This window comes from Pholis gunnellus (assembly GCF_910591455.1).
Source record: "Pholis gunnellus genome assembly, chromosome: 16".
NCBI classification, from domain to species: domain Eukaryota; kingdom Metazoa; phylum Chordata; class Actinopteri; order Perciformes; family Pholidae; genus Pholis; species Pholis gunnellus.
The window spans coordinates 6,428,649-6,454,281 of record NC_136543.1 but is presented as its reverse complement, the minus strand read 5'-3'; the positions used below and the strand labels follow the sequence as shown (position 1 = coordinate 6,454,281).

Sequence of the window (25,633 nt, the reverse complement as noted above, 5' to 3'; positions counted from 1 at the left end):
CTGAGGATAAAGGAGGATGTGGGAGGAGACCGGTCTCAAATTGGAACTAATTTGCGATGGCTGCCACCACGTACATTTCCGGCGAATTGAATAAAACAGTTGCTCAGAAGCATTTTTTTTTAACGATCCAGCCGCTGGCTCTTCGTCTCGTCTGCAGTTCCGCCCCTAAATCAAAGCCTGTGAAAGGGTTCACTTTGGCGTTTTCCTTTGTGCTGTAATGGTGTAAACCCTCATTGAGTCATCGAGCCATCTAGCTGTCCCCCCCCCGTTCTTATTTCCACCATATTCAAATGTTTGTTTATTTCCCCCTGGAGGCTGAGACCCAGCCCGTTGCTGACCGGCCAATAGCTCAGCTCGCCATGTTTGTCTGGGGCTGAGGGTTGTTGATTTTGGCCCCAGCACGCGTGTCATTCATCATCCCGCAGAATTCAGGTGGCTGCCTGACAGCCGCTCACTATTGGCTGCCTGAAACAGGAAGTGGAATCAATGACTCGGGTAGTGTGACCTCATTGCAGCCTAATTAGCAACAGACCCGTTTAATGAACAGCTGGACCAGAATCACACGTCAGCGCTTTCCCCTTTTTCGTTCCAGCTGTCGCTCTGTGCTTCCCCGCTGCTGCTTTTTCCTCCCTCGTTTTCCTCGGGCTCCCACCGTTTCTGTGTTTCTTCTCACTTCTTCATATCCCTGTTTTTCCACCTTTTGTCTGCTTTCTCTCTCCGATACCTGCTCAATATCCCCCCCCCCCCTTTCCTTCTTCCTCCCTCTCTTTTTTTTTATCAAGTTTATTTGTTCCCGTAGGCTTTGTTTCGCTCTCTTTCTCTGCAGCTGTCTCTTCTGCTCTCTTTTCTCTGTGGTGCAAGTCCTGCCTCCCCCTTGTCATTTCCTGCACTGTCCAGTCATGCCGTTTCATTTCCCTCTCCCCATACACGGCCACCCCCTTGGTTTGTTGATGTGTTTTTGGTTTGCTTTTTCTCTTTGTCCCGGCGAGGCAACCTGGAAGAACTTCATTAGCCCATTCCTCTCTGTCAGGCAGGAAACCACATCCATCTTTCTGTGGAAGAGGCAGGGGTTATGACTCACACAGGCACAAACACACACACCCACACACACACATACAAATACACTCTCCGTCGATGTTTCCCACCCACCTCAGCACATTTCATTTTCCCCTCAGAAGCTGCCAAAATCAGCCTGCTACCTTTTTTTTTTTTTTAATTCAATGTTTTTGGCTTCAGTTTGAAATTATCTAATGAAAGAAACTTTCCTCTTTTCTTACTTAAAGGTTCCTCGAGCCAAAGACTCAGTTTGTCTGATATAATATCCTGCACATGTCCTTGCTGTCTCGTCTCCCTCCAACAGTCAGTTTGCAGTTTGGCGTGAAGCTCCGTCTGGAAACTGACAGGAGTGCATAAAGTTGTCCAGATTTTTTACATCTTACTGTCACTCCCCCCCTGTGCCTCGTATTCTATCTCTCCCTTTTTAATGCGTTTGTTATCTCTTTTCACCTGTTTCGTGGTCTCTTCCCACTCGTCTTCCTGCTCCCCTTCAACCCTTTCCCCCCTCTGCCTATCTGACACTTTGTTCATCGTCTTGCAGTCCTCTCCTCTTTTCGCACTACTTTCATGTTCTCCTCGATGTTGGCCAGCTCCCGCCGCACTACAACACCGTTCAGTCATTGCTTCCAGAAGAAGCAGCTTATTCCAATCATTGTTTATTGTCCACAGCACCTCCATTCCTCCAGCTGCACAACCTCGGGTCAAACGATGTAGGAAAGCCGAATGTTCTAAAGAACTTTGCGTGATCTAGATTTGCATCGTGCCAAGTCGAGAAAAGTGTGTTTTCCCGCCATTTGGCTTCTAGTTGTTCGTAGAGTCTCCCCCCCCTAATCTCACTGTGAGAGCTTGTCTGGTATGACTAGTTTCTGTTTTGGAAAGGAAGTGGTAGAGAGTGTAATACACCACTGCAGATTATTTTGCACCTTCAGTCGAAACCCATTCAAAGTGGTGTCGTACGTCTGGGAATGCTTTGTGGATTTCTTTGTGGAGTGTTAAACTATAAAATTGACTTTATGTCAACATAAGTGATGCTATGTATTTCCTTGGAACTCTGCACAACAGCGCAGACATTTGTCTACATTTAAAAATGTGTGTCCGTTCAGGAGCTCCGCGACGTTCAGCGAGCATATCATCATCAATCACGCACGTCGTACGAGGAACAGTGCGTTCTCAAGACGCACTGCTTGCCGTGCGCCTGCAGCAGGCCTCCTGCAACGCCTCCTCCCCGAGGCGACCACCGGGGGGCAGTGTGATGCAAAGCAGCGGGGGGAGGTGACCCTGTCGGAGGGCTCTCTCGCACATCAGCCTCGCTGTAGTAGTCAAGCAGACAAGGTCAAGCATACAGAGCGTTTAAAAAGGAGTTAATCTCCCACTCGCTCTCCGTACCGTCTCTCTATACGTTGAGGCTCAGCCTGTGTTCGAGAGCTTAATACAGAATCCCCATTTTCACCACTTCAAAGGGAAACAAGACTATCAGACGGCACAGGGATATCTTTTAGTGGGGGATAGCACTCATAGGTTGAGCTTGCCCATATGCACACAAGTCTGACCTATGACTGCACTCTTGAGGGCATATTAGGAGCGATGTGAATATGCAGCACGGTGCTTTTAATGTATTTGGATCATGGAGAGAATGAGAGCAGAGAGGAACAAGAGCAGAGTGCATTAAGAGTGAGTTTTGCTTGCTTTACAGTGAATAACATTGCCAGGTTTTTGTTTTGCGGTACCTTCCAGCAACTGATACCCTTCGTGGATGATGACAGCTCTAAACATGAGGAGCGCTCAGCTGGCCAGAGCCGCCCTGCCACCGAGGAGAGGAGAGAAATCCTGGAGGTCAACAAGGTACTGTGTTCCACATCTCAACAGCACAACACTGTTAAAAGGGAGGGGGGACGGGGGGACGGGGGGGGGGACGGGTTTGATTCCTAGCCGGCAGCAATGAAATGAGAAGGAAGGGCCGATAAAAGAAAAGGGTTTTACAAAGTGATAGCGTGAGATTTGATCACAGCTTAGCGTGATGTTATTCCAGATTAGTAAAGTTTCAGTTAACCTCTCAGATCCACGAGCCTTCAGACATTTCAAATCACATCTGCTTGAGCTGGAGGGGGGAAAACACAGCGTCACATATCATCTTAAAAATGTAATAATTAGATAGAAATTCATTACGGATTAGACATTTTACACACCATCCTTAACCTGAAGCCTCACAGTAATAGCCCACTTCTCATTAATTGGATAACAAGCATCCAGGTTGTAACGGTGCGGTTTGTACAAAACAAAATTCAGAGACTACCCTTGATGAACTTTATTGTCTGCTGATAGAGTTTGTGTGTATGAATGGGGCAATATGCTGGTGGGAAACGCTACAGCAGTATCCCCAGGACATTGACTGTGTTTGGATGTACAGACGTGTGCTGGTGTGAGAGTGGCTTTATATGTAATCCAAGGACACCTGCCCTTCTGTCCAACAGAAGTCATTTAAAGTCAGAGAGTTGCATGGCACCAGGGGGAGGATGCTGAAGGCCCTGGATGTTTTTGTTCAATATCACACGGAGATCAGGCAGATGGACTGGCTTACAAGAGGGTGGCCGTCTAAACATAAAGCTAGGAATCTCTGTCTCGGTGTTCTTCACATATCTCGAGAACCGTTCGTCCGATCTGCTTGACACTCGGCGGGCGTATTGGTCGAGACTCAAGGGAGAGCTTTCTTCGAAATGTGGTCCCATTTGGCCAGATGGTGGTGCTTTAACTGGACACTTTACATTTTTGAGACAGTATCCCTCAAGGTGTCTTGTGGCAGGTAGTCATGAACTATAGAGTGCTGAGATTTCTGCTTCAAGCCACCTGGTAGGCTACCTGTAATAGAAAATGCTTCGTCTGTAACCTTGATAATAAGTCAGATGCTCACTTGTATTGTGAGTAATTCTGTTTCTTGTCAAATCTCTAGGTGGAGTATGCATGTATGCATATATGTGTATCTATGGTTTGGCAACCTCAGGATTGTATTTCTGCTTTTTTGCTGAGGATGCAGTTCTGTAGGTCTCATTGGAGCTCAATATCCAGCACTGAATTTTGCAGCAGAGTGTGAAGTGGTTGGAATGAGAGTCACCATTTCAAAAATCTCAGGCCGTAGTACTTCACCATAGAAACTGTGGGCCGTCAGGTTGGGCCTGAGCCGCGTGAGGGAACACAAGTACCTTTTGTGTGTCGTTCACGAGTTAGGGAAAGATGAAGTGCGAGAACGACAGATTGGTGTGATGCCACCAGTGAACGTGTGTTGTAACAGCCTTTTTATGGTCGAAATAAGAAGTTAATGGGGAGTGGCCCTTTGAAGTTAAGTTATAGCTTTAATGGTTGTAACATATCTGATTTACACCTCTGACCAGTGATCATAAAATGATAATAATGAAATGCTTTGTGTTGCCTGATATGCATAAAACGATTCCAATATGAGTGAAAGTGGGCAAATAAGTTACCTTTTATAGTAGGCTATATAAATAAAATATAATGCAAATATCATCAGGTTTGTGTCTTGTGAGTGAGGTGTTCACTTCTGAAGGGATTTCAAGTGGCGGACATCAAACACACCTCAGAGCTCTTTCAAATGTGTTCACTGTCAGACATGTTTTTGCCCAGCTCTGATGGAGAGAGGCTGTTTCATGACGCTCTGACGTGCAGAGAGCTTTACTTCAAACTGACGCGCCATGTTGATCGTCAACGTCTCAAAAGTTTACTGGATCCTGAGTCATGGTTTATGGGTGCATGCTGCAGACTAACAAGGGGAATTTGAGCACAGTGATGACGAAGGTGTTCTGATATGTAATGAAACATAATCCAACAGTAGAAAAATACATACAACTTCCTGCTTAAGGTACTGTTTACTTACCTCATACTGCAATACAAATGTTTTAGTTTGGTGTTTCATTTTTAAAGTTATAAATCCTGGTAAATTTGTTTTACTCCTGCTGTCAAAATATTTGATGTCTTGTTTTGTTCACTCATTTTTGACAAACAGCTGATGTCAAAGCTAACCTTGGGAAGGAATACATTGCATTTCTTTTCAGTGCTTCACAATAAAAGCCACCCTGTTTTTTAATGTGAAGCTGTAGCTTTGTGTTAGTAATAAAATGAGGAGACGCAATGACAAACAATCACAAACACTGACGCTTTGTATACACGTGTATCATTTCTCGTGAATCCCTTGAAGGCAATCCAGCGTTTGTAATGGCGTACCCCGCCACTAACATGAAAACTGCAGTATTGATGGGTAATTACTGAAAAGAAATAGAGTGAGTGGCTGCTACAGAAAATTGCACCATAAATACTATGAAAATGTGGTGTGATATCATGGATATTACAATGGAACGGTTCTAAACATTTCTGCAAGTGAGGAGCGATAATCTCATTCACGTGACTAAATGTTTCAATGCAGAGTAAAACGGATCCCTCAATCAAGACAAAGACGGGATTAAAGTACATGCTGATTTACATGTTAAACAAATGAAATGCAAAACTGAATGTGTTTTTTTTGTCACAGTGCTGCAAAGCCCTGCTGAACTGACTGCTGGGACACGACACAGCTTCTCTTATTACTGACAAACCCTGCCCCGTGATGTTTTGGCATTTGCCGTGATAGATTATTTGCGAGTCCCAGATTACGTTTAATCTCCCCCTGTGAAACGGACCCGTCGACATGACATTAAAGCGCCGCGCCGTGTGCTAATGTCATCCTCGGGTCGATGAAACCTGGATCCTGCACAGACGCAGGTGAGGTAATCAGCCAGGAGTCAGACACAATACCGCCCAACAGTTCCCGCAGCTCACTTGAGTACAGCAGTTATGGACAGCGGAGCGTTGCAAAGGTCCGTGTAAAAGGCATCGTGCATTATTTAGGAGCCCTTTTTAGTTTGCCGCGTCTGTCACGGATTTGTTTTGTTTGTATATGTGTGCGTAGACCAAGTTCGAGGGAGTGAGAAGGAGCTTTTGTTCTTTCTTCAGAGAGGAAAAGATTGTGTTTGCCGTCGCTTTCACACATGCTTTCATTGTGTGCCGGTGCTGGCTGAAGCCCTTCTCTGTTTGTATGTGCATTGTGCTTGCTCTCTGTACAGATTGTGCATGCCAAACCGTCTGAGTGTGCCGCAATGATAATGGTCCAAGGTCAGGAGTGTCAGCAGCAGAGATGAGAATTGGTTATTTTTAAGAGCTCAGCACAGCTCCCCTGGCTGCTTTTAAATGTTAACGCTACAGTGAAAGATTGCTGCGAACCTTGCGCTCAACTGCACTCACTCGCCTTTTCCCAGAAAAACAGACTCCATACCTGCAAAGAGTACGGTTAAAGACTGCAGATAGTGTGGTAGATAAATACTCAGGTTCTTATTCCAACTTTTTGAATGCAGCACTGGACTGAAAAACAGAATTTTGTTTTGGCATTCCTGCAAAAAAAACTAAACAAAAACTCTTTTCAGAGTTTCAGTGACAGAATCAATACCGGACTCTGAAGTGAGTTTAATTTTGTCCTATTGGAGACATGTGTATGGATGTGATGAATAACCTTGTTTATGATATGACCTTCCCCCTATGCAAAGCATTAGCATGCAAATTGAGTTCCGCCAAATGATCCAAGTATATACAGAGATTGATGTCGAGATTGAGAAGACGGGCCTACCGTAATACGCTGAGGGAAGCTTTTCCTCACATTCTGCAATCCTTAACACACAGCCAGACCTGATTATGCAGGTTGTCTAAAAAACAACTCGTCATACTGTCCACAATATGCACTAGATTTCATTTATTTTAATATTATTATATTATTTCAGCTGTCTCGCGTAAAAATCTTTCTTAAACTACATCTTAAACTACAAGGGGCATGATTAGTCTTGATTTAATAAGGGGATTTATTGAAGATGCAATGTGTAAGATCTGGCCACATGCTGCAAAATGTCACCTCTACTTTAGATTTACAGTCATATATATATATATATATATATATAAATACAAAAAAGCCAACTACTTACTAACCACAGGGCAAGAAAATGCAACATTCAACCAAACGACTGAAACTCTGAGAGCCAGTCAAGATAACACTGCTGTCTTATAATGTCCTCGTGTGTTGTTGGCCTGAAGTTCACGTCAGCCATCTATGTGTTAGCCGTGCCACTAGCCGGGGGCTGTACGTTACGTGTACGTCTTGATAGTTTGTTTATTGAATAAACAAACTAAGTGGCAGAAACGAGAAAACTCAGATTTCCGCTTCGTCATCTCCGCCACCAGGAGACTACTTCACCAGGAGGAGAGCGAGCGGCGACGCTGGGAGATTAATCTTTAGTTAGCGGCCAGTGGAGTGTTTGCTGATCCGGTGGGTGTCGGGGCAGTCACCCGAGGTCAGATCCCCGGCTCTAGGGATTGAGCTGGTGGAATGCTAGTTCCTACAGATAACTGCCAACTGAGGGTCCATCTCCCAAAGCCACTATAAATGAAAATAAGGGTCGGTTTCTCTTTTATGCCACTTTGAATTGAATCCAATAAACAAACTATCGAAACACACACGAACCCCGTACCTTCAGTGTGATCGACAAGCCCTCAGGGCAGCTCTACTGCTTCGTCTTCTTAGACACTGTTTGGTTGATATGTTAGGTCACTTTTTTGAAGACCAGATTTTACACATTGCATCTTTTAAACCTTATTTTGGTTCACTGTTCCCTTAAAAGTGTCCTACTCAATGTATTCCCATTCAGTACTGTGTGTGTCTTTGAGGACTAGCAAACGTGTTGAATGCATTTCCTTTGCGCTAACATATTTGCAATGCAAATCATTGAAACCTGTAGAATAATTTGAAGGTGTTGGCAAAAATGTCCATAATGTCACCTGCGTGCGCAAGAACAGACAAAACAGGGACCCACATATAAAATACATGCTCCGTAGTGCTACCAGTGGTCAGAATCACATTTTTTTTAATTTGCTACTTCAGATTCACAAGCGGAAAATGAAGTAGACTCGACTTCAGTACATTTATGATACAAAAAAGCCAGTCTGAATCAAATGGAAAATATTCAAATAATGAATTTCCTTCATTTGTTACCTATTGGTGCATCATGACGGTCTGTTGTGAGGTTGTTTCTCCTGCTTCGCTGCACATTTGAGGGAGGGGGGGGGGGGGGGGGGGGGGGGGGGTGATGTAATTACTGGTGTTTGAGACTATATGTTTTGCTGGATGGTGACGCTTCAGGTAACACACTTACCTACTAATTTGTGGTATTTCCTCATCTTTTATTGGCATAGGTTTTTTCGGCTTAGTTAACGGTATACATCATCTATTTTGTTGCAGACTTTAAGTAACCTACACCCGGTTGGGACCGTCTCAATCACTTAGTGGCCAGATGGGGCTTATACAGCCAAATCATCGGCCCACCGCTGATGTCTTCTCTCTTTATAGTCGTGTCAGTCGAGCTCTTTCTAGTATTTTGAGGGAGATTTTTTTATCAGCAGTGTTTGTTTGTTCATATCGCTCAAACATACCCAGCAGCTAAAACTTGAACTAATTTGAAACGCAGCTTTTCAATCTGGCCCTGGGATACCCAGTGCATGCCTCATGTGTTTGCAGCAGCATATTTAGCTGTGATTCTTTGCTCAGGCTGCCCAGCTGCACATTAAGGCCGCAATAAGGACGGCAAGCTTCGGGGAGTTAAATTGGTTAGTCTGATCAGCAGAATAGAGATGCAGCGGTACAGGGGGAAGCAGATGTTTGTGGCCTGACTACATCTGCTGCAGTCACTCCAGCCAGATAGGACAGTTCTGCATGAGCGAGGGACGACTGGGAGGGAGGGTGAGGCGGCAGGAAAGAGGAAGGGAGAGATACATGAAAGAGGGAGAAAAGCGTAGGAAGAGAGCTAAATGGCATAGAGATGTTACCGTGAAAAGGTTGATGGAGTGATAGCTGAAAGATTTGGGATAGAGGGGGAAAAAAGAGAGATGGGGGGGGGGGGCTTTGTTGAGTAAAAGGAGAGGGAGAAATGGACTGTTCAGGTGTTTGAAGATGGATGCCTGACCAGACAATTAGCTGTGTTGTCACAGAGAGTAGATGTGTGGAGTGGAGGGTAAAGGACGAAGGGTCACGGGGAGAAACAAACGGGGCAGTAAAAATACAAGCAAGAAACGTGTGTGTGTTGTTTTTGAAAGGAATGGAAGTGTGTATAGCGGTAGCAGAGAGTCAGGGATGCACAGGAAAGAGAAGAGAGGGGTAACAAAAAGATTGATGAAAGAATGGATTGATAGATGTGTAAACAGCTGTGGATTGTCGGAGTTAAGCCGCTCCCCATTCAGATAGGGTCTTCAAAAGGAATAACAGAAGACTGATGAAATTCAGCTGCAGCGGGGAAAATAGGAGGCCTGCCGTAACAGGATGCCGAGAGAAAGAGAGAGAAGATTGATGCATAAGTGAGGAGATAAGTCCAAGCGTGCCTCAAACTCTCCAGCTGATATGTCACACCGGTTTAGAATAGCGCGCCTCATATTTCCCTGCAAGCTGAAAGTAGATTTCTTTTTCTTTTTTTTTTTTTTACTTTTTTTTTTTGACTTCCATCAAAATTTAAATTCCCTCACTGCTCTAAACATGCACAGTGATATAATGCATCTCTATGAGAAGGGTGTGATGGGCAGAGTGATTGGATGGCGGGGTATTAACTCCATGGAGGGGGATTTCGGTATGCTCTGTTCTGAGTGAAATAACCTTGGAGCAGACACCGCCCCATGCTACAATTAGACAGAAGAGAGCGATGAGCGCGCCATTGAAGTGTGTGTTCTGTGCACACAAGAGGGAATAATGGAAAGTAAGTGTTGTCCCAGCCGTAAATGTTCACGCTGTTCAAACCCGTCCTTAATCCTCGTCTACAGCCGTGCCCCGGCTCCTGTTTCTGCTATACCTGAGGGACGTATTGAAGCCTGATGTTTGCCGCAATAAAAGCCAAATCTGTCGAGTGGAGCCTTGGTGAAGTTGAGATTAGCGCCGCGAGTGGCATGCACCGCCACTTCTGCGTGTGATGCGTCAATTAAAGCAAACTTGTGCCTCTTTTAGCGCTGCTATCCCCATGGTAAAACAATAACCTTTGAAAATGCCATCAAGACACTTATTAGAACCTGAGGAATTAACTAGTGAGGCTCTAACATGTGGTGGAAAAACACTATTGATTTCTGGAGAGTAATTGGGGCTCTTCCTATTGCCATTTAGACCTAAACTAGGGATCATGTTCATTATAGATTAATCTGCAAATTGCTTTCTTGATTCATCAAATGGTCAGAAAAATAGTGAAGAATTTCACCGAGCCCAAGGGGACTCCTTCAAATGGCTGTTTTTGTTCAACCAGCAGTCTAAAACTCAAAAGGGATTCAGGGGTGAATTCATCGCATCACTTGCAACCGCTATCTGCCCCGTTTTAAGGTCCAGTTCACAAAAGATATTGCGCTAATGATATCAAAGCGCAAGCTTGTCCATAAAGTTTTGCAGCCCTTTGTTTTGCAGAGGCAGAGGGAAGAAAAAGATGGTTCACTCATTTATATAATCTTATTTTTCATTATTTTAGTTCTCACTGCCATTGTATTCTGTCACTGCATCCCAAAATAAATGGGTGTTAGCGGAGCATGATGATTCCTTCGCCTGGCTACAAACACTGCCACTAGGATCACTGGGACGTCTGGGCGTGACATACTTGTGCTTCAGTTACCACAAACTCTCTGAAGACACAAATCATTTCACTGTAACTGCGTGTTGCTATTAGCTCATTTGCATATAAAGGTGCCAATTCTGCACCAAATGTATGCACATTACTACTATTTAAATACATGCAAATAGCACAGGAGCATAGAGACGCTATTTACTAGGCAGCGCAGTTAGTGGTGCATTTCACCCTCTGTATGTACTTTGAGAGTTACACGTTTTTTTTGTCTTATTTGCAAAGGTTTATAGGCTGCAAAATCCGCCCATTCCTTTGGTGTATTCCCCCCTCAGTATACCACAGAAGCCTTAAAAAACCAAAACATTCATATTTAAAAATCTTTAAACAATTCATTAATTAATGTCACGACCCGGCTCAAAAGGCCGTAACATAAAGGGTGACAAAACGAGTTAAAAGTAATAAATACACATTTATTTAATGAACCAATAACAAACTAAACAAACAAACAAACAAAACAAAGCAGCAGCCTTGTCAGCCAAACAAGAGTCAGAGGAGAGGAGCACCAGCCAAAGAAGAGGGTGCTTCTTTATAGCTGGCCACTTCCAGCAGGCTCAGGTGGGGCTCGTTAGCTGCCGATCAACAACCTGCAAGACAAACTGACAGGAAACAGACACAGACCCCTGGTGGAAGGGAGGGGTCGTCACACCCCCCTCCATAAAAACAGTGTTCCCACCAGGGATACCAACAAACTGCATACAGATTTCAAAATGTACAGATTTCATATTCCAGATTATGAGTGCATCCCCCCAGCCCTCCAACCAATCTCCACTCTGCAACTCCAACATGTGGAGAAGCATCTAAGAGTGAGAGTGGAGACGGAAGGAAGGCCAGAGAGATTACACAGTGATATGGTAAAGCATAGGGTGGGAATCACCAGAGATCCCGCGATACGATATTATCACGATACTTAGGTCACGATACGATATTATCACAATACTGCGATATTATCACGATACTGCGATATGCTGAGTATTGCGATAACATATATTGCGATTTATTACTTTTTTCAACCGCAAATGATGTCCCCAAAGGAAAACTGTGTCAACATGTTTTATCTAATACGATAAAGTTTTCAGTCTGTTCATCTCACTTCAATCATTTTTATTGCCGCAAAATGGGAAAGTCAAGCAGACAGACTGACCAACACTGTCATAAATATTGCACCTGACAAACTGAACTGTTTGTATTACAGTCGACGTAGTCCAACTTAACTGAATGCAAACGTGTCTATAACTTCTATAAGTACGATATAAGAGTTATATAACTCAGTATAACTTGCGATGCGTGGACGTCGAGGGCAGAGAGCCAGTCATGCGCTGCACTCTCCCCATGAGCCTGGCTGCTGTTGGAAGATTTAACGCCCGTTGTGAGGCCAGATTGAGCGTGTGAGCGAAACACTTCACATGCAGGAATCCCGCTCCGCTTACTGAAAGGCAACGCCCACGTTAGAAGCGTTGTCGGTTACAACCACCAGGTTTTTGTCGGCAACTCTTACTGCTGTACTCAAAGATTCCTCCACTTTAAGCTTCACTTCTCTGTAGAGCTTGGGCACGGCTGTGTCGGTGAAAAAACGCCGCAACAGCTGATTCAAACGTGGAGGCATTTCTGATTTCTTTCTCCTGTGTCTCCATCTTTGTTTTGACCAACTTCCTACCAATCACACTGACCCATGACCTCTGCTGACCTCACCAGAAAACAACTCGGCACCATCTAGTGGACTGAAAAAGCAATTGATTTTATTTTTCTAGTACCAAAAAGTTTATAGTTTATAGAATAAAAGATCGATACTTGGCTTCCGTGTATTGATACAATATCGCCACGCAAAATATCGCGATACTCTGCTGTATCGATTTTTTTCCTCCACCTCTAGTAAATCACATGATGGGAAGCAGGGTTTCCTGGGAGGGCCAGTTCATGCAATGAGGCAACCCAACTACAACTCAGCTCACCCAACCAAGGCATGAGCTGTAGCGCTTATGTTCCTGAAAGATAACAGGCCAAGTTACAAGCTCGCCTGTCACCGCACAAACGGTTCACCACATCCCTCCTTTATTTACCAACTTGCTTACCCTATGAACCATGAATACCTACTGTGCTTCAGGTTCCACCTGCAAGGTAACTGGGTCCAATACCCAGACACCCAACAGGCTGTGCAATGCTCTTGTTACCGAGTCCAGCATTATCCAGAACATGACCATGATCACCAAAACCAGGATACAAAACATGCAGTTAGCAGGAAACATCAGAATCAAGTTTCCCTCAGTAAAGCCAGGAACAGCAAATCACTGCACGCTTCGGACCAACCGAATCCAACTCAAACCTGCGCTCCAATAACTCCTCCAAAGAATTCCTCCACAGAAGCCAAACAGAGGAAACAAACTTTGACTGCCTGAACACAAAACCCAACTGATCCATACAGAACTTAACACCTAACAGCAAGAGCAGCCCATACACAGCTATCGCTGCAGCTCCGTCCCTCCGACTGCCTTTCCAGAGACTAAGTAAGCCCCCCCCTAGTCTTCAGGTGCTACTTGTGGTGGGTACTTACGCACTAAAACCTGCTGGCCCGGTAAAGCAACCATGAACTGACCACCCACCTGCAGCCTCGGACGTGCCCCCGAGACAACTGCTCTAACCACTTTCCTCACCACACTACAGAAACCTCCCAACAAACTCCAAAGGGAATCCGCTCTTCAACCTACAACAGCAATTTAATCACCATGTATACAGGACCACCTAAACTCTGTTCCACAAAAATCACCAGCATATCACACGCTCAGTGACACAAACACGCTCCTCAGGAACACTGATCACTACAGCTGCTCACAATAACCCAAAACAGGAAAACAGCCAACTCACCACACTCGTCCACAAACAGATTGCACATCTCACTCACGTAAACGAGGCGCACCTGCCTACCAGGTTACAGCTGCTACTGATTTTAAGTCAATGCAGACACCGGGTCAACCAGAAATGGACGAGCCCCCATATGTCACGACCCGGGTTGTTGATTGGCTAAACAACCAATCATTTTATCATTTGAGCTCTAATTAGTTGGTTTCCTTCCAAATACAGCACACATTTTAATGGAATTTCCAGAAAATCAGCAGAAGAAATTGTGAATTAATTTGTGTTTCCGTCCACTGTTTATTGAAGTACACAGAGTTTGGCACTTTGAGACAGACAGCAGGTGGCGCTAATTCTCCCGTCAGGTTCCTTAAATTAACTGCAGAAGAAGAAGGTCCCACAACAACATCATGGAAAGAGTTGTAATGATGTATAAAACATGGAGATATGGCATTTTTGTTTGTTTCATGTCATAAATTGAGGAACAGTATATTCTCCTCATCTCGTCACTCCACACAGATGTGATGATTTCATCTCTTCAGTGGACTCTATAGTCACATGCTTCACGTACATCATGATCTCAGGGTTTAACGTTAATGTCCGACATCCTATCCCACAGTTGTAGTGTTGTTTACTCTGAAACACCATCTGGCTGCCTTTTTTAAAAAATGAACTGCATCTTATAGGTAGCGGCCCTGACGCTAGCGGTGAGCTGTCATCTCAAACCAGTCCCATCCCATTCCATCCCCCAGAACCCCCGGATCCATAATCCTTCCTCTTTTCGGTTGAAGCCTGAAGCCCACCCCTCAAGCCGATTTGCGTTGAACAGGTAGTAGGAGTAAAGATCAGCTTGGGGTTGGAGTGGTGGTGGAAGGGGGGGGGGGTTGGCTTGGAGGAGAGGCAGATAAATGACTCCTCCATGGTAATGTCTGGCTGCTTTATGGGGTGTCCTGGCTGTGAGTGATAGCCTTGCTCTCGTTATCTGTCGATTGGGGTAATTGCTGTTTGTCGGAGTCTGGCTGACGGATGGTGATGCAATCTGCCCAGCGTTGCAGGGGGGGGGCGTAACCACTATCACCACTATCACTCTCCACAAGTGTCTTTACTAGGAAGCATGCTGTGTGTTACAATATGTATTTTAATCACAGTGGTTTCAGTGTGTCTATTACCCCCCAGTGTGCATGAGCCACTTTGTCCATGTTGCCTCTATGCAATGCTCCTATTAATGTACGTCACGTGTCCCGGTGCTCACTCTCATGCACGTAATATGTGGTAACGTTGCGGTTTCTGTGTGTGTGTGTGTGTGTGTGTGTGTGTGTGTGTGTGTGTGTGTGTGTATGAAGAGGTAAAGTTTATTTGAGCATGTGTGAAAGTCGACCGTGTTTGCATAAATGTTTAAGACGCATTAGCCATAATTCATTGGTGCCTAATGGGTTGCGATTGCTCAATCTCTTTGCCGCAGACCTCTGGTGCTGTAGAATGTGATTGTGCATATCAATTCAGGGTCCCCAGTCATCCACGCTCTTTCTGCTCCAATAAAACAGACCCGATTCCGTGGCACCCGAGTGACCACAAGTTACAGCCCTAATCTGCTATCCTGCATTGCTGGTCACATGCCAATTAATGGAGGGAAACAAAAAAAAAAAGAAGAAATATGACGAGTAAATTCGGCAGCAGAATTCTTCAGAGAACGCTAATTTGGACGGGAGAGCGCTCCGTTTTGAGCGGCTTCCATTTTGCGGCCAGCTGTCTGCAGCGCGTGCCGTCCAAGTCGAATCGGGAATCGGCCTCCTCTCTGCCCGCCGTGCTGACTGATTGGCTGGCTGGCTGAGCGACGGCGCGTTTTTGCCGAGTGGAGGACGGATGATTCATAGCGGCTCTCTGGACTACTTGATAATCATTCCATCTGGGGCGTGGGACAGGCTGTCTTGTCATCGGCACATCACTCATCATTTGTTCTCCTCTTACGTTCCTCCCCCCCCCCGCGCTCCATCCCTCCATTCTTCTATCTATCCCGAGGGGGCCTTGGTGATGACCCTCCACCCTGGTAGGTGGAGGTTGTTATGCTGAACCTGTGCGACATGGCAGACCCCCACCTGCCCCCTCCCCGCCCCCACTGCCCCACCCCTCTGCTGCAGCCTGCCACTGCCACTCGCCTCGCGTTTGATTTAATACCAGCCTAAGTGTGAATAAATTCCTGTCACAGCCCATTAAGGAGGCCTTGGAGAGATCTGGCCTGTTATTAATTCTCCACAGCTCCTCTCTTTCTCTCCCCTCTCTTCGTTACCATCTCTCCCGCTCTGCTGCTCCTCTCCCTCCCTCACCGCACACTGCCTTGCTTTTTTTCTTTTTTTTTTTAATACCCCTTTTAATTACCGTGTCTGTCCTCTTTTATTCAAATGAGAAAGGGAGAAATTTAAAAGCAGGGGGATGTTTGGGATTTCAAATAGAGGAGCCGTCCACTGTCTGGCTTTGCTCTTCTCTCCTCTCCAGACCTGTGTGAGCTTTAGCTGCCGGCTCGGCTTGTATAATGAATTCCAGTGGCACCGGTGGTTAGTTTTATCTGAAGAGCAGGCTGGGAGTCTGCCGAGGCCCGGTGATAAACAAACGCAACCTCCTAACTGTAATAACACCGGGAGAGAGGGATGCAGCTTGGTTGGCAGATGCTCTCTCTCTCTCTCTCTCGCTCTCCGTCTCTCTCGCTTTGCTCTCTGATTCCCTGCCACCTTCCTTCTCTCTGTTTCTCTCCTCTCAGTTTGTCTCTCTTTCCACTCCCACAGACGTCGCCCCCCTGCTGTGCTCCACTTCCTCTCCCTTTCTGTCTCCCATCCTCCTTATACCTCCCATTCTTCCATCGCTCTCTATCGGCTCCCTTCCCATCTTCCACCTCTGTGTTCAGGCTCCAGAATTAGCAGTCTGTGCACAGCAGGTGGCCGTACCTCTGTCTTATTAGCAGTCTTCTCTGTGGCCCATTAGAGGCTCCCTGTATGCCAAGGGCTTTTTAATTGTTTTGCGGGGATCAGAGGGGCAGTGTAGCCGCAAAGCTCTTGCGGAGGAGGGATCAGAGCTGGGTTTTTTTGGAGAATACGTGTTTTCCTAGTATTTTGCTGCATTTAGTGTCTAGTGCAACCCTAATTATTTCTGCTTTGTGTTACAGTGCTAAAGAGCTATGTAAGCAATTAGTTTGTCTAACTGTTGTGGAGTTTAGGACTGTTGTTTACATGACAGGAAGGTATTAAGTACGTTGCAGAGCCTTTTTTACTCAGGCTGTAATGTGCACATACAGCATATTCCTCAGTCGTGGGGCAGGTAGTTCACTTGTTTAAGAAAAGGCACATCAAAGCCAGCTTTATATGTTTCGCGTGTTATTGAGACTACTTTATGAAAGAAGAGAAATGTAGGATGTAGACTTGTGTATATATAACAAACAGAAGTAAGCTCTTGTAAAAGAGCAAAGATTCCAGTTAAGATGTTTTTCATTTAGCTTTAAAGGAGCCTAGGCCTTGAGCACAACGGGGTCCATTGTGACTTCAAATTACATTGTTTTGAATGAAATGTATCTTGTGTAGTTTTGTCAAAAATGGAATGCTTTTCACCAAAACGCATGGTACGTGTCCTTGAATTTTAACAAGCAATGTTGCAGAGCCATATTCCTTTTGATTGTCAAGTGAAAAAGAAAAAGCAACCTCTTCTTTAAAATCTGCTCTCTGTCTTCTTATTGCATCACCATTGTTTTCTATACGTGCCGTGTCTCTTGCTTTCTTCGTTCAGTTCTCCGGTTGCCTTTTGAGTGCAGTTCTGACACACTCAGAACAATGTCAGCCCGACAACTCCGGATTATTCAAAGGGGAATAATTTGCTGCTGCCGTCCACAGTAGGTGCGCCACCTCCCTGCTGCCCGGTGTGAACGCCACGAGCACCATTGGCTTTGACACGTTACCACTGAACCGATTACAATGCAGATATTGATTTTCATTTTATTTCAAGGCTTCGTGATGCCACAAAAGACGTTAAAACCTTGACCCTGAGACTCGACGGGTATGAACCTCTGCAATCTCGTCAAATGTTGGTGGGAAAGTGGAATAGATACAATTGTATAGGAGATAAATAGATATTAGAGATGAATTATGATCTGTTTACACTTGCTGTAAGCAGCTTATAATACATCATTAAAACTACTAATGACAAGATTTGTTTTAATCAATAAAAATACAAATCTTTTATTTCCTTATTTGAATTGTGTTTTTATGACTAACATAACTATAAATGACTAAAGTAAAAGTAAAAAGATAACATTCAGAGCGGTTGAAATAGCCAGGAGCCTTGTAGACCAGCTGCTACAATCAAACAACAAAGGGATCTGTATCCGCCAATATGGATCATCAATGATCGGCAATTAGTATCGGAAAATACTCCGATACGATCCGAACCGTGAGTTTTATGATCCGTTGCACCAATAATGCTGACTAATGAAACGGAGTAAAGCAGCAACACACCGTGTCGGGATGTGAACGCTCTGATGAGTTGCATTTGTTTCCAGATTTAGCTGTGGTCACATTGTCTTGAATGCATTATGTAAAGCACTTTGAATTACCTTTTATGTATGAAACACACAAACTTGCCTTGCCTGTGATGTGACTGCCAAAGGGAACGTTGCATCACCTGAAAGCCAGCTGGTTTTTTTGGGGTTTATTTTGCTTCAAACCCTGTCACCATTTTTAATTCTGCATTTTTATTCAGTAAAGGGAACGCTGCTTGCTCAGGTGTTGGCAGGAATATTTACATTTGAACTTGGGAAAGCGCTTCGTGGCGAGACGAAGCACAAGTAACGCGCTCGTTCTCTTTTCTACTCTTCCTCGCTCTCAATAAACATCTCCTGCAAGTGGATTGGATGTTTTAAATTGGAATTACCTCTCTTTTATCTTTCCAGAAATCTGCCTGCCTGTCTCTTCTCCCCCCCTCTGCTGCCTTCACTCTTAAAACGATAGCGGTAATTAGAACCAATACTACTTCGCTGGAGAGGTGCCATAGGGGAGCTGAATTTAAGTGTGTGAGGGTGATAGTGCAATTTAACACATCGCTTCACAAGATGCTTTTGACGTTTGAGGAACTGTTGTTGGCACCTTTTTAAATCACAAGTTGTGTCAACATCACTGGAAAGTCTCCGCTGCCCATTAAAACTACAACCTTGAAGTATCATGTGTAGGATTGCACACGGTCGGAAAACTTCCTGTAAGTTAAGCTCGGGAATTTTTGCAACATTTCAATTTTAAAAGCATACCTTTTATTGAACTTCATTTGGTGGAAATACACATAGAAATACGTCGGTCTTATGACTTGTTTTGTTTATAAGTATGCCCATTTACTTTTCCATCACATGTACAGGTCCTTGCCAGTATCCCATTAAAAAGGAATTCAGTACAATGACAATCCTCTTCATGCACCGTGCAGTCTGCCGTCACATGTGCAGCCAGCTGCACTGCGCTGTCTGAGCCAAAGGACGACATGCTTTCATGTAGGTTTTGATTACTGGAGTGACTATATTTTAAATTCTTTGATATGTCAATGAACAAGCCGATAGTAGCCTAAAGCAAAGGACGCAATGTATAACTTAACGCCTTCTGCTAGTCTTTGCTAGCTAGCTGTTAGCTTGTGGCTAGATTGAGCACACTATTGAGTTTTAATTAATCCATCTCAATTCATTCTTTATTGTAAAACATTTATTTAATGAATTATTTGTTCACTTTAAACCCTGAGTTTGAGACACCGCCCACATTGGGCTCGATAGTTTACTCACCATATGGCACATTTCACATCGTAGCATTTTATTTGATAAATTAAAGGGTTATGACAGCTTATCATATGGAAAAATGTTAGTTTCTATCCGCATGTGAAACAGGTAAATACAGCCTGAGCAAATAACCCCTATATTTCTATTTTAATTTCCATTTTTCCATACATTCCCACACAATCCCCCCATACGCTCCCGTTATTAATTCCCATGGGAAGTTTCCATCTTGAATATTGCCAAGAATTTGGCAACTCTAATCATGTTTACTTAGAGTGCGAGAGGAGGTGCTCAGCTTGGCCTCAGATGATTTAAGCTCCCGACAGACATCTGAGAGAGATGAAAGGAATACGTCCTGTCTGCTCTGAGATGGAGACGGCGGGGTATCACTCTGCCAATTCTGGCTTCAAGCTCTCAACACTCGCACATACAAGCACACAGGACACGCACAGTCCTACCTAAAGCGCACACACAAGCACACACGTTCAACAAATACACGCACACTCAAAGCGCTCGCACGTCATCTGATCCAGTCTACAAATCAACCCTCCGAGCAAGCCGTCACTCTGCAGCTACGTTCAAACGGAGCTCTGCTTTCTTTCCCCTTTAGTCCCGAGCTAGTGAGCAGCACAGGTGTCAGAAAGACAGAGACCTCTAATTACACAGAGCGAGCAGAAAGCCTCAGACGTTTGACATTGTTTAGTAATGACCGATGTAGAGTTGAACCTGAACGATATATCTGTCGGCTTATTTTTTACTTGCTGATATCGGCTTAAGACCGTTATAGAGGCGACCTCTAGCTCAGCCCGTTGCTGCGTGTCATCCCCTCTCTCTCTCTCTCTTTCCCTGTTGTTGTCTTTCTCCAGCTGCACTGATGATGAAGGCTATAAAAGCCAAAAAAGCTGAACAAAATATCAGATCGTTATATTGGTGTTTTGGTATACGTTGGGAGGTTTGGAGAAGTTGTATTACGGCTGAATATTAAGGCCTTTTTTACTCATTACGCAACAATTCGAAGGTATTTAACCACACAAAAATCAACACTGTAGGGTATACTGTATATGGTAGAAATGTAAGGATAATCTATTTCTCCCAGTATCGATCATCTTAATTCAAGTTTTATTTATACTTACTATAATGATTTTATTATTGGGAAAGTTTAGTGTTAAGAATTGACCGTCATCTTTGATAGTAAAGTTAGTTGTTTAACTCTATATACTGTATCTGGCCTCCGATTTGTTAAAATTCTTTAATGACCAAATTTGCAAGTTATATTGCAAAGATCATTGGCAGATATGTTGTATCAGTTTTTTGGGGGGTTTTATGCTCACATATTGATAAGGTTTTGGCCTCATGTTAGATCTTTATTGGGCTCTACATGTAGCTGAGGGCTTTAACTGTCCATCTGTGCTTTAAGCGGCCATGAAACCCAGAAGGTTGTGATTTGAATTTCATTCTCCTTATCAGTCCCCAAGCTGCTGTAGCAAATCTGCTGCAGGGTACAAATTAGCCCTTTTGCTCCCCTGAACTAAGTGTCAACTTAGATATGCACTCAGGCACAAAAGCGTATTGTATGTTCTTATGTCTGCAAAAAAAAGGCAATTACTGCAATATGTGACACTCAGCGATATAGACATTTTCTTGGTTTTGTACGTCACTTAGCTCCTACTCCAGTAAACGAAGCTGTATTCCTTGGATTATGCTCCGTTGAGCAAAATGCTGATGGGTAAATGGATTGCATGGCTGCCCATCATTGGTTTTAAAGCAACTGCACTACGACCTTCTTGCCCCTCATTTATTATCACTGGGAGCCAAATCGCAAAGGAAAGCGCAATCGATGGGGCTACCTGGCAGAGACGCAAGTGCTTAGGAGAGAGCGAGGGGGCGCCTAGCCTCAGATACCTCCTAAAGGACCAAATCGATTGCAACCGTTCTGCAACAGTCGGCTGACACTGCAGGCTTTCCACCTCGATGCCGAGGACGTATTGAAAGAACCCCGTTGGTAGGTGTATGCAAGGATGACAACATGGCTATTGTATTTCTGCCACCGCTGGAAGAGAAGGCTTTTATCTGCCTTCAAAATCCCTTTAAAAGGGCTTCATTCCCCTGGGAAAGCCCACGCCGAACACACAACACACTTGCACTTAAACCTCCCCGTTGAGAAAAAAAAGCCATAAAGTTTGTAAAGTCAATTAAGCCTTTTTTTTTTTACTTTTTTTTTTCAACTGATGAAAAAGCAAATTAAAGCTGCTTGGCCCGGCTCCCTGTGGGTATACTGTCAGATGGTAAACCAGGACCCACTTAGCGTCACAGGGTTCCCCAGGCAGAGCACAGCAGTAAGCAGCTTACTTATCCCCCAACTCACTTGTGCTTTCTACCTCCGAACGGGCAGTGTGTTTTCCTTAAAGTGACATTTCACTTTTGTTGGAACGGTTTTTAGTCCACGTGCACTTGCAAGCTGGGAGCGTTCCTGATCGACTTGCAGACCAGTACAGTTTGTGGATTTTACGGACAGAGATGCAGTAGTTAATATATCGAGCATTGGTTCTCTTTGACACACGCATTCTAAAGAACGTTGCCCTCTGGAGTTTGGGCTGTCCTAATTCTTCTGCCCATTTCCTTGATTGCCCTGATTTTTCATTTTTGCATAATTTAGAGGATCACTTGTTTCTGGAAAGGCACCTATCCACATAGTTGAGGCTCCTTTCCAAGTTCTCACACTAATTACAAACCATGTAATTTAATCAGATAAGACCTGCGTTGCTGCCAAGACTCCATTTCACTGTTGGAGGACAGCAAGGGCTTTTGCTTCAGCGTTGGTAAACCTCGTCAAATGTAAGGCAAGTTAGAGGAGAGCAGAGGCTGTTGAGTGTGTGGAAGACGATGGAGGTTTCAACCTGCAGCGATGGTGCAGGAGATGCGGTCATATTCTTCCCTCAGAATCAGATTATCGAATCCGAATCACTTATCTGGGTACATCTGTACAGATTATGTTTTTTCTGAGTTGAGTACAATGTGAAATCCCGTCCTGTGCTGCGAGGGAAATCACTGGGTGGCTCTGCTACAGCTGCTAGTAGCGCAAGTAAGGCCAACAACGTGGAAGTCTACTTTACACAGTTATGGGCCACAGAATACAGTTTAACGCCGGCGTTAGGCTGAGGTCGAGCACTCGTCCCTCTCGAGATAGCAACTATACCAAAAGTTCTTACTGTAACATCGTGGACGGTGGAGAAATATTTATGCAACGGTCTTGTCGTTATGTTGTATAATCCGGTATTTCGCAATTTGGAAGTCGATCCAAAATGAAACCGGCTATTGGAACCCATCCCTCCTATCCTCGCTTCTCCATCACCTCTTCCATTTCTTTTCCTCTACTCTTCCTCTCCACTTCCTCTTAGTCGCCTTTCCTCTCTCCTATCATCTCACTGCTTTCCCTCCTCCTCCTCCCCTTTCTTTTCCTGTCCTCACCTCTCCTTGTTTCCTCTTTACTTCTCCTCCATATTCTCTCATTTCCTCTCCTTGGTCTCCTCTCCTCCAAATTCTCTCCTCTCCTCTTCCTAATCCCCTCTCCTCACTCACAGACACTTACACTTGTAATTCCCAGCCAGATCCGTCTGAGTCAAAGCTGCGATTTGAGTCACCAGCGACAGGGCGGATTAGCGGTGGAATCCTGAGTGAAGGCACGTCTTCGCTCCACTTGATATATTCCCTCTCTCGCTCTCTCTTCCTGCAAGCGTGTGTGTGTGTGTGTGTGTGTGTGTTTTAATCTAAGTAGTTTCTTCCCCGCCATTATCTCAGAGCTCCTCATCAAAAAGCAACGCTAGGGTTCTTAATGCGCTCGGTGGTCGTGTTTTTAATCGTAGATCAAAAGGGTTAAATAGCTAAAAAGCAGATGAGTACCTCAGCTTATTCATATAATAATTACAAGATTACTGGGGTTTTTTTCCTATAATGTCTAATGGATGAAGAAAACAACTCCTTAATCATCTTTAATGTGGAGATAATGGAGAATTAATTAATATAGAGATGCCAATTATTAAGCTTGATAAGCCTGAAGACGCTTGTTGTTTGACGGCCTACGTTTGACAAATCCCAAAGATTACGATGTGCTCTGTTGTTCCATCCAATGTGTCACCCTGCGTTGTATTAAAGTATGAAAACCCATTCACTTTTAATTGAAAGCAATTTCCAACACGCCTATGATGTGAATTTATGAATATATTTGTGACTAATGGGTTTCAGGACAGGGAATGTCTTTTGGCGGATCCGTCTCGACACGGAGATACAGAGATACAGAGTTACTGAGATGCTGAGACACAGAGATACAGATATATGGATACAGAGATACAGATATACAGATATACTGAGACACGGAGACACGGAGACACGGATATACTGAGACACAGAGATACAGAGACAGAGCAGTTTGAACTTCTCTTGTGGCAATGTTTCACTGTAGCAGAATTTTAATAAAGTGATTTTGATGAAAAATTCATTTTTTCCCCTCCCTTTTGTCTTACACCCTTCTACGGAGGACAGCTTCTTTGATCTGATTTGGGCGAGTAGGGGGGAAAGGGAGCATGATGAAGGCAGACAGGGAGACGCAGAGCAGGTTTGAGTAACAGCCCTCCACCCGTGTCATTTAAACAAACTGTCAGCAAAGAGCTCTCAATCTTCTTTTTTAAAAAGCTTCAGCTAATGATTGAGCTCCTCCACTATGCACAACCTCTGTCTGTAACCTTTGGCTATTTCATCACTGAGCACCAGACTGATGGGGTTGTCTTCAAGGTTCTGGTGAAACGAAGCATCAGATAGTGTCAGGATGAAAGCTGATATTAATAAGTTATGGTTTGTAGTTGTTCTCGGCCTGTGACTCATGTACAGCACACTTTTCTTTAATCCAGCGCTGTGTTTCTGAATGTTTGAAATCCCGAGTCAATTTATTTACAGGGAACGTCCAAATACAAGAACTTAAATAGAAATAACAAATAAATCAGTAAATAAATGTAACGGACAAAATGAATGCAATTTTATGTCGTTTCAAATTCCTTGTTGTGCTTCTATAGATGGCTTTCTGCAACTAAGTTATTTTCATCATCAATTAATCTACTAGTTATTTGTCCAATTAATTGTTTAGTCTATAGAATGTAAAAAAAGAAGTCAAAAAGTGGCCATCAAGCTCTAAAGGTCAAAGGTGACTTCAAATGTTTTTATTTTCCTCAGAATAAAAATCTTAATTTCTAAAGAACACTAAAAAGCATCAAATCAAATTAACTTTTGAGAAGCGAGAAACAGCAAATATTTGAGTTGTTTAATCAAAATAAATGATTAATTAATGAGTTAGCTAAATGATCAATTTTCTTTTTATCAACTTATAAATTGATTGACTGTTATATATATATATATATATATATATATATATATATATATAATGTATGAATGTCATAATATCTGAAAATGACAAATGTCGATCACATTTTCCTGAAGCCCAAAGTCTGCCCATCAGTCCAGGATGGTTAGTTACTATAACATTACACAGTTTAGAAGCTGAAACCAGTTCATGTTTGGAATTTTTGCTTTATAAATAACTTAAATTATGAATTGATTATCAAAACTGTTGCTGCCTTAATTTCAAATTTACTTTTACATAAACTGGGAATAATGGCATCTAACAACAGTTTCCACATGCGTGGAACATGAAACAGATTTAGGTCAAAGCGCAGTGCGGCTCTAGTTACATTATGCGTAACTTTCTTTTACTGGATATGAATCAGAAGTGAATTACAGCTACTCTGACATTTCCATCAGGCTGAGCTTCAATAACAGTGATGGGAATCAGATTTGGTCTTGACCCCCCGACCCCACCGCCAACATGTTAAATCCCTTGGGATGGCAGGTTGCCAAAACTCTGTCCAATAAACAAACTGCTTGTCAGTTCATGTGACTTGTGTTTACAAGACCATGTCTGCTTGCAACCAGACTGTTTGAAAGACAGATGTCACGTTGTCCTCTGCCCAGATGTGCTGTACGGGCACCTGAGAGCTTCCTGCAGTTCATTTACGTGACCTTCTTTTCCCACACACACACACACACACACACACACACATATCAGGTAATAAAAACTTCCATGCAATGTTTCCAAACCACCTCCCCGACGAAACACCAAAATGTTTGAATCTAGTGTGAGAAAGACTGCACGGAGTAAATCTTAGCC

The 25,633-nt window shown here is 43.9% G+C and overlaps 1 protein-coding gene across 2 annotated transcripts in view; it reads left to right on the top strand.

Annotated features, from left to right (window-relative positions):
- The window catches only part of med30 (mediator complex subunit 30), a 34,912-nt gene that overhangs the window by 5,749 nt on the left and 3,530 nt on the right, over positions 1-25,633 (top strand). For both annotated transcript variants that reach the window (XM_079175749.1, XM_079175748.1), the window contains exon 4: positions 2,791-2,898. In XM_079175749.1, the coding sequence (XP_079031875.1) occupies positions 2,791-2,898 (108 nt within the window). The remainder of the gene's footprint in view (positions 1-2,790; positions 2,899-25,633) is intronic.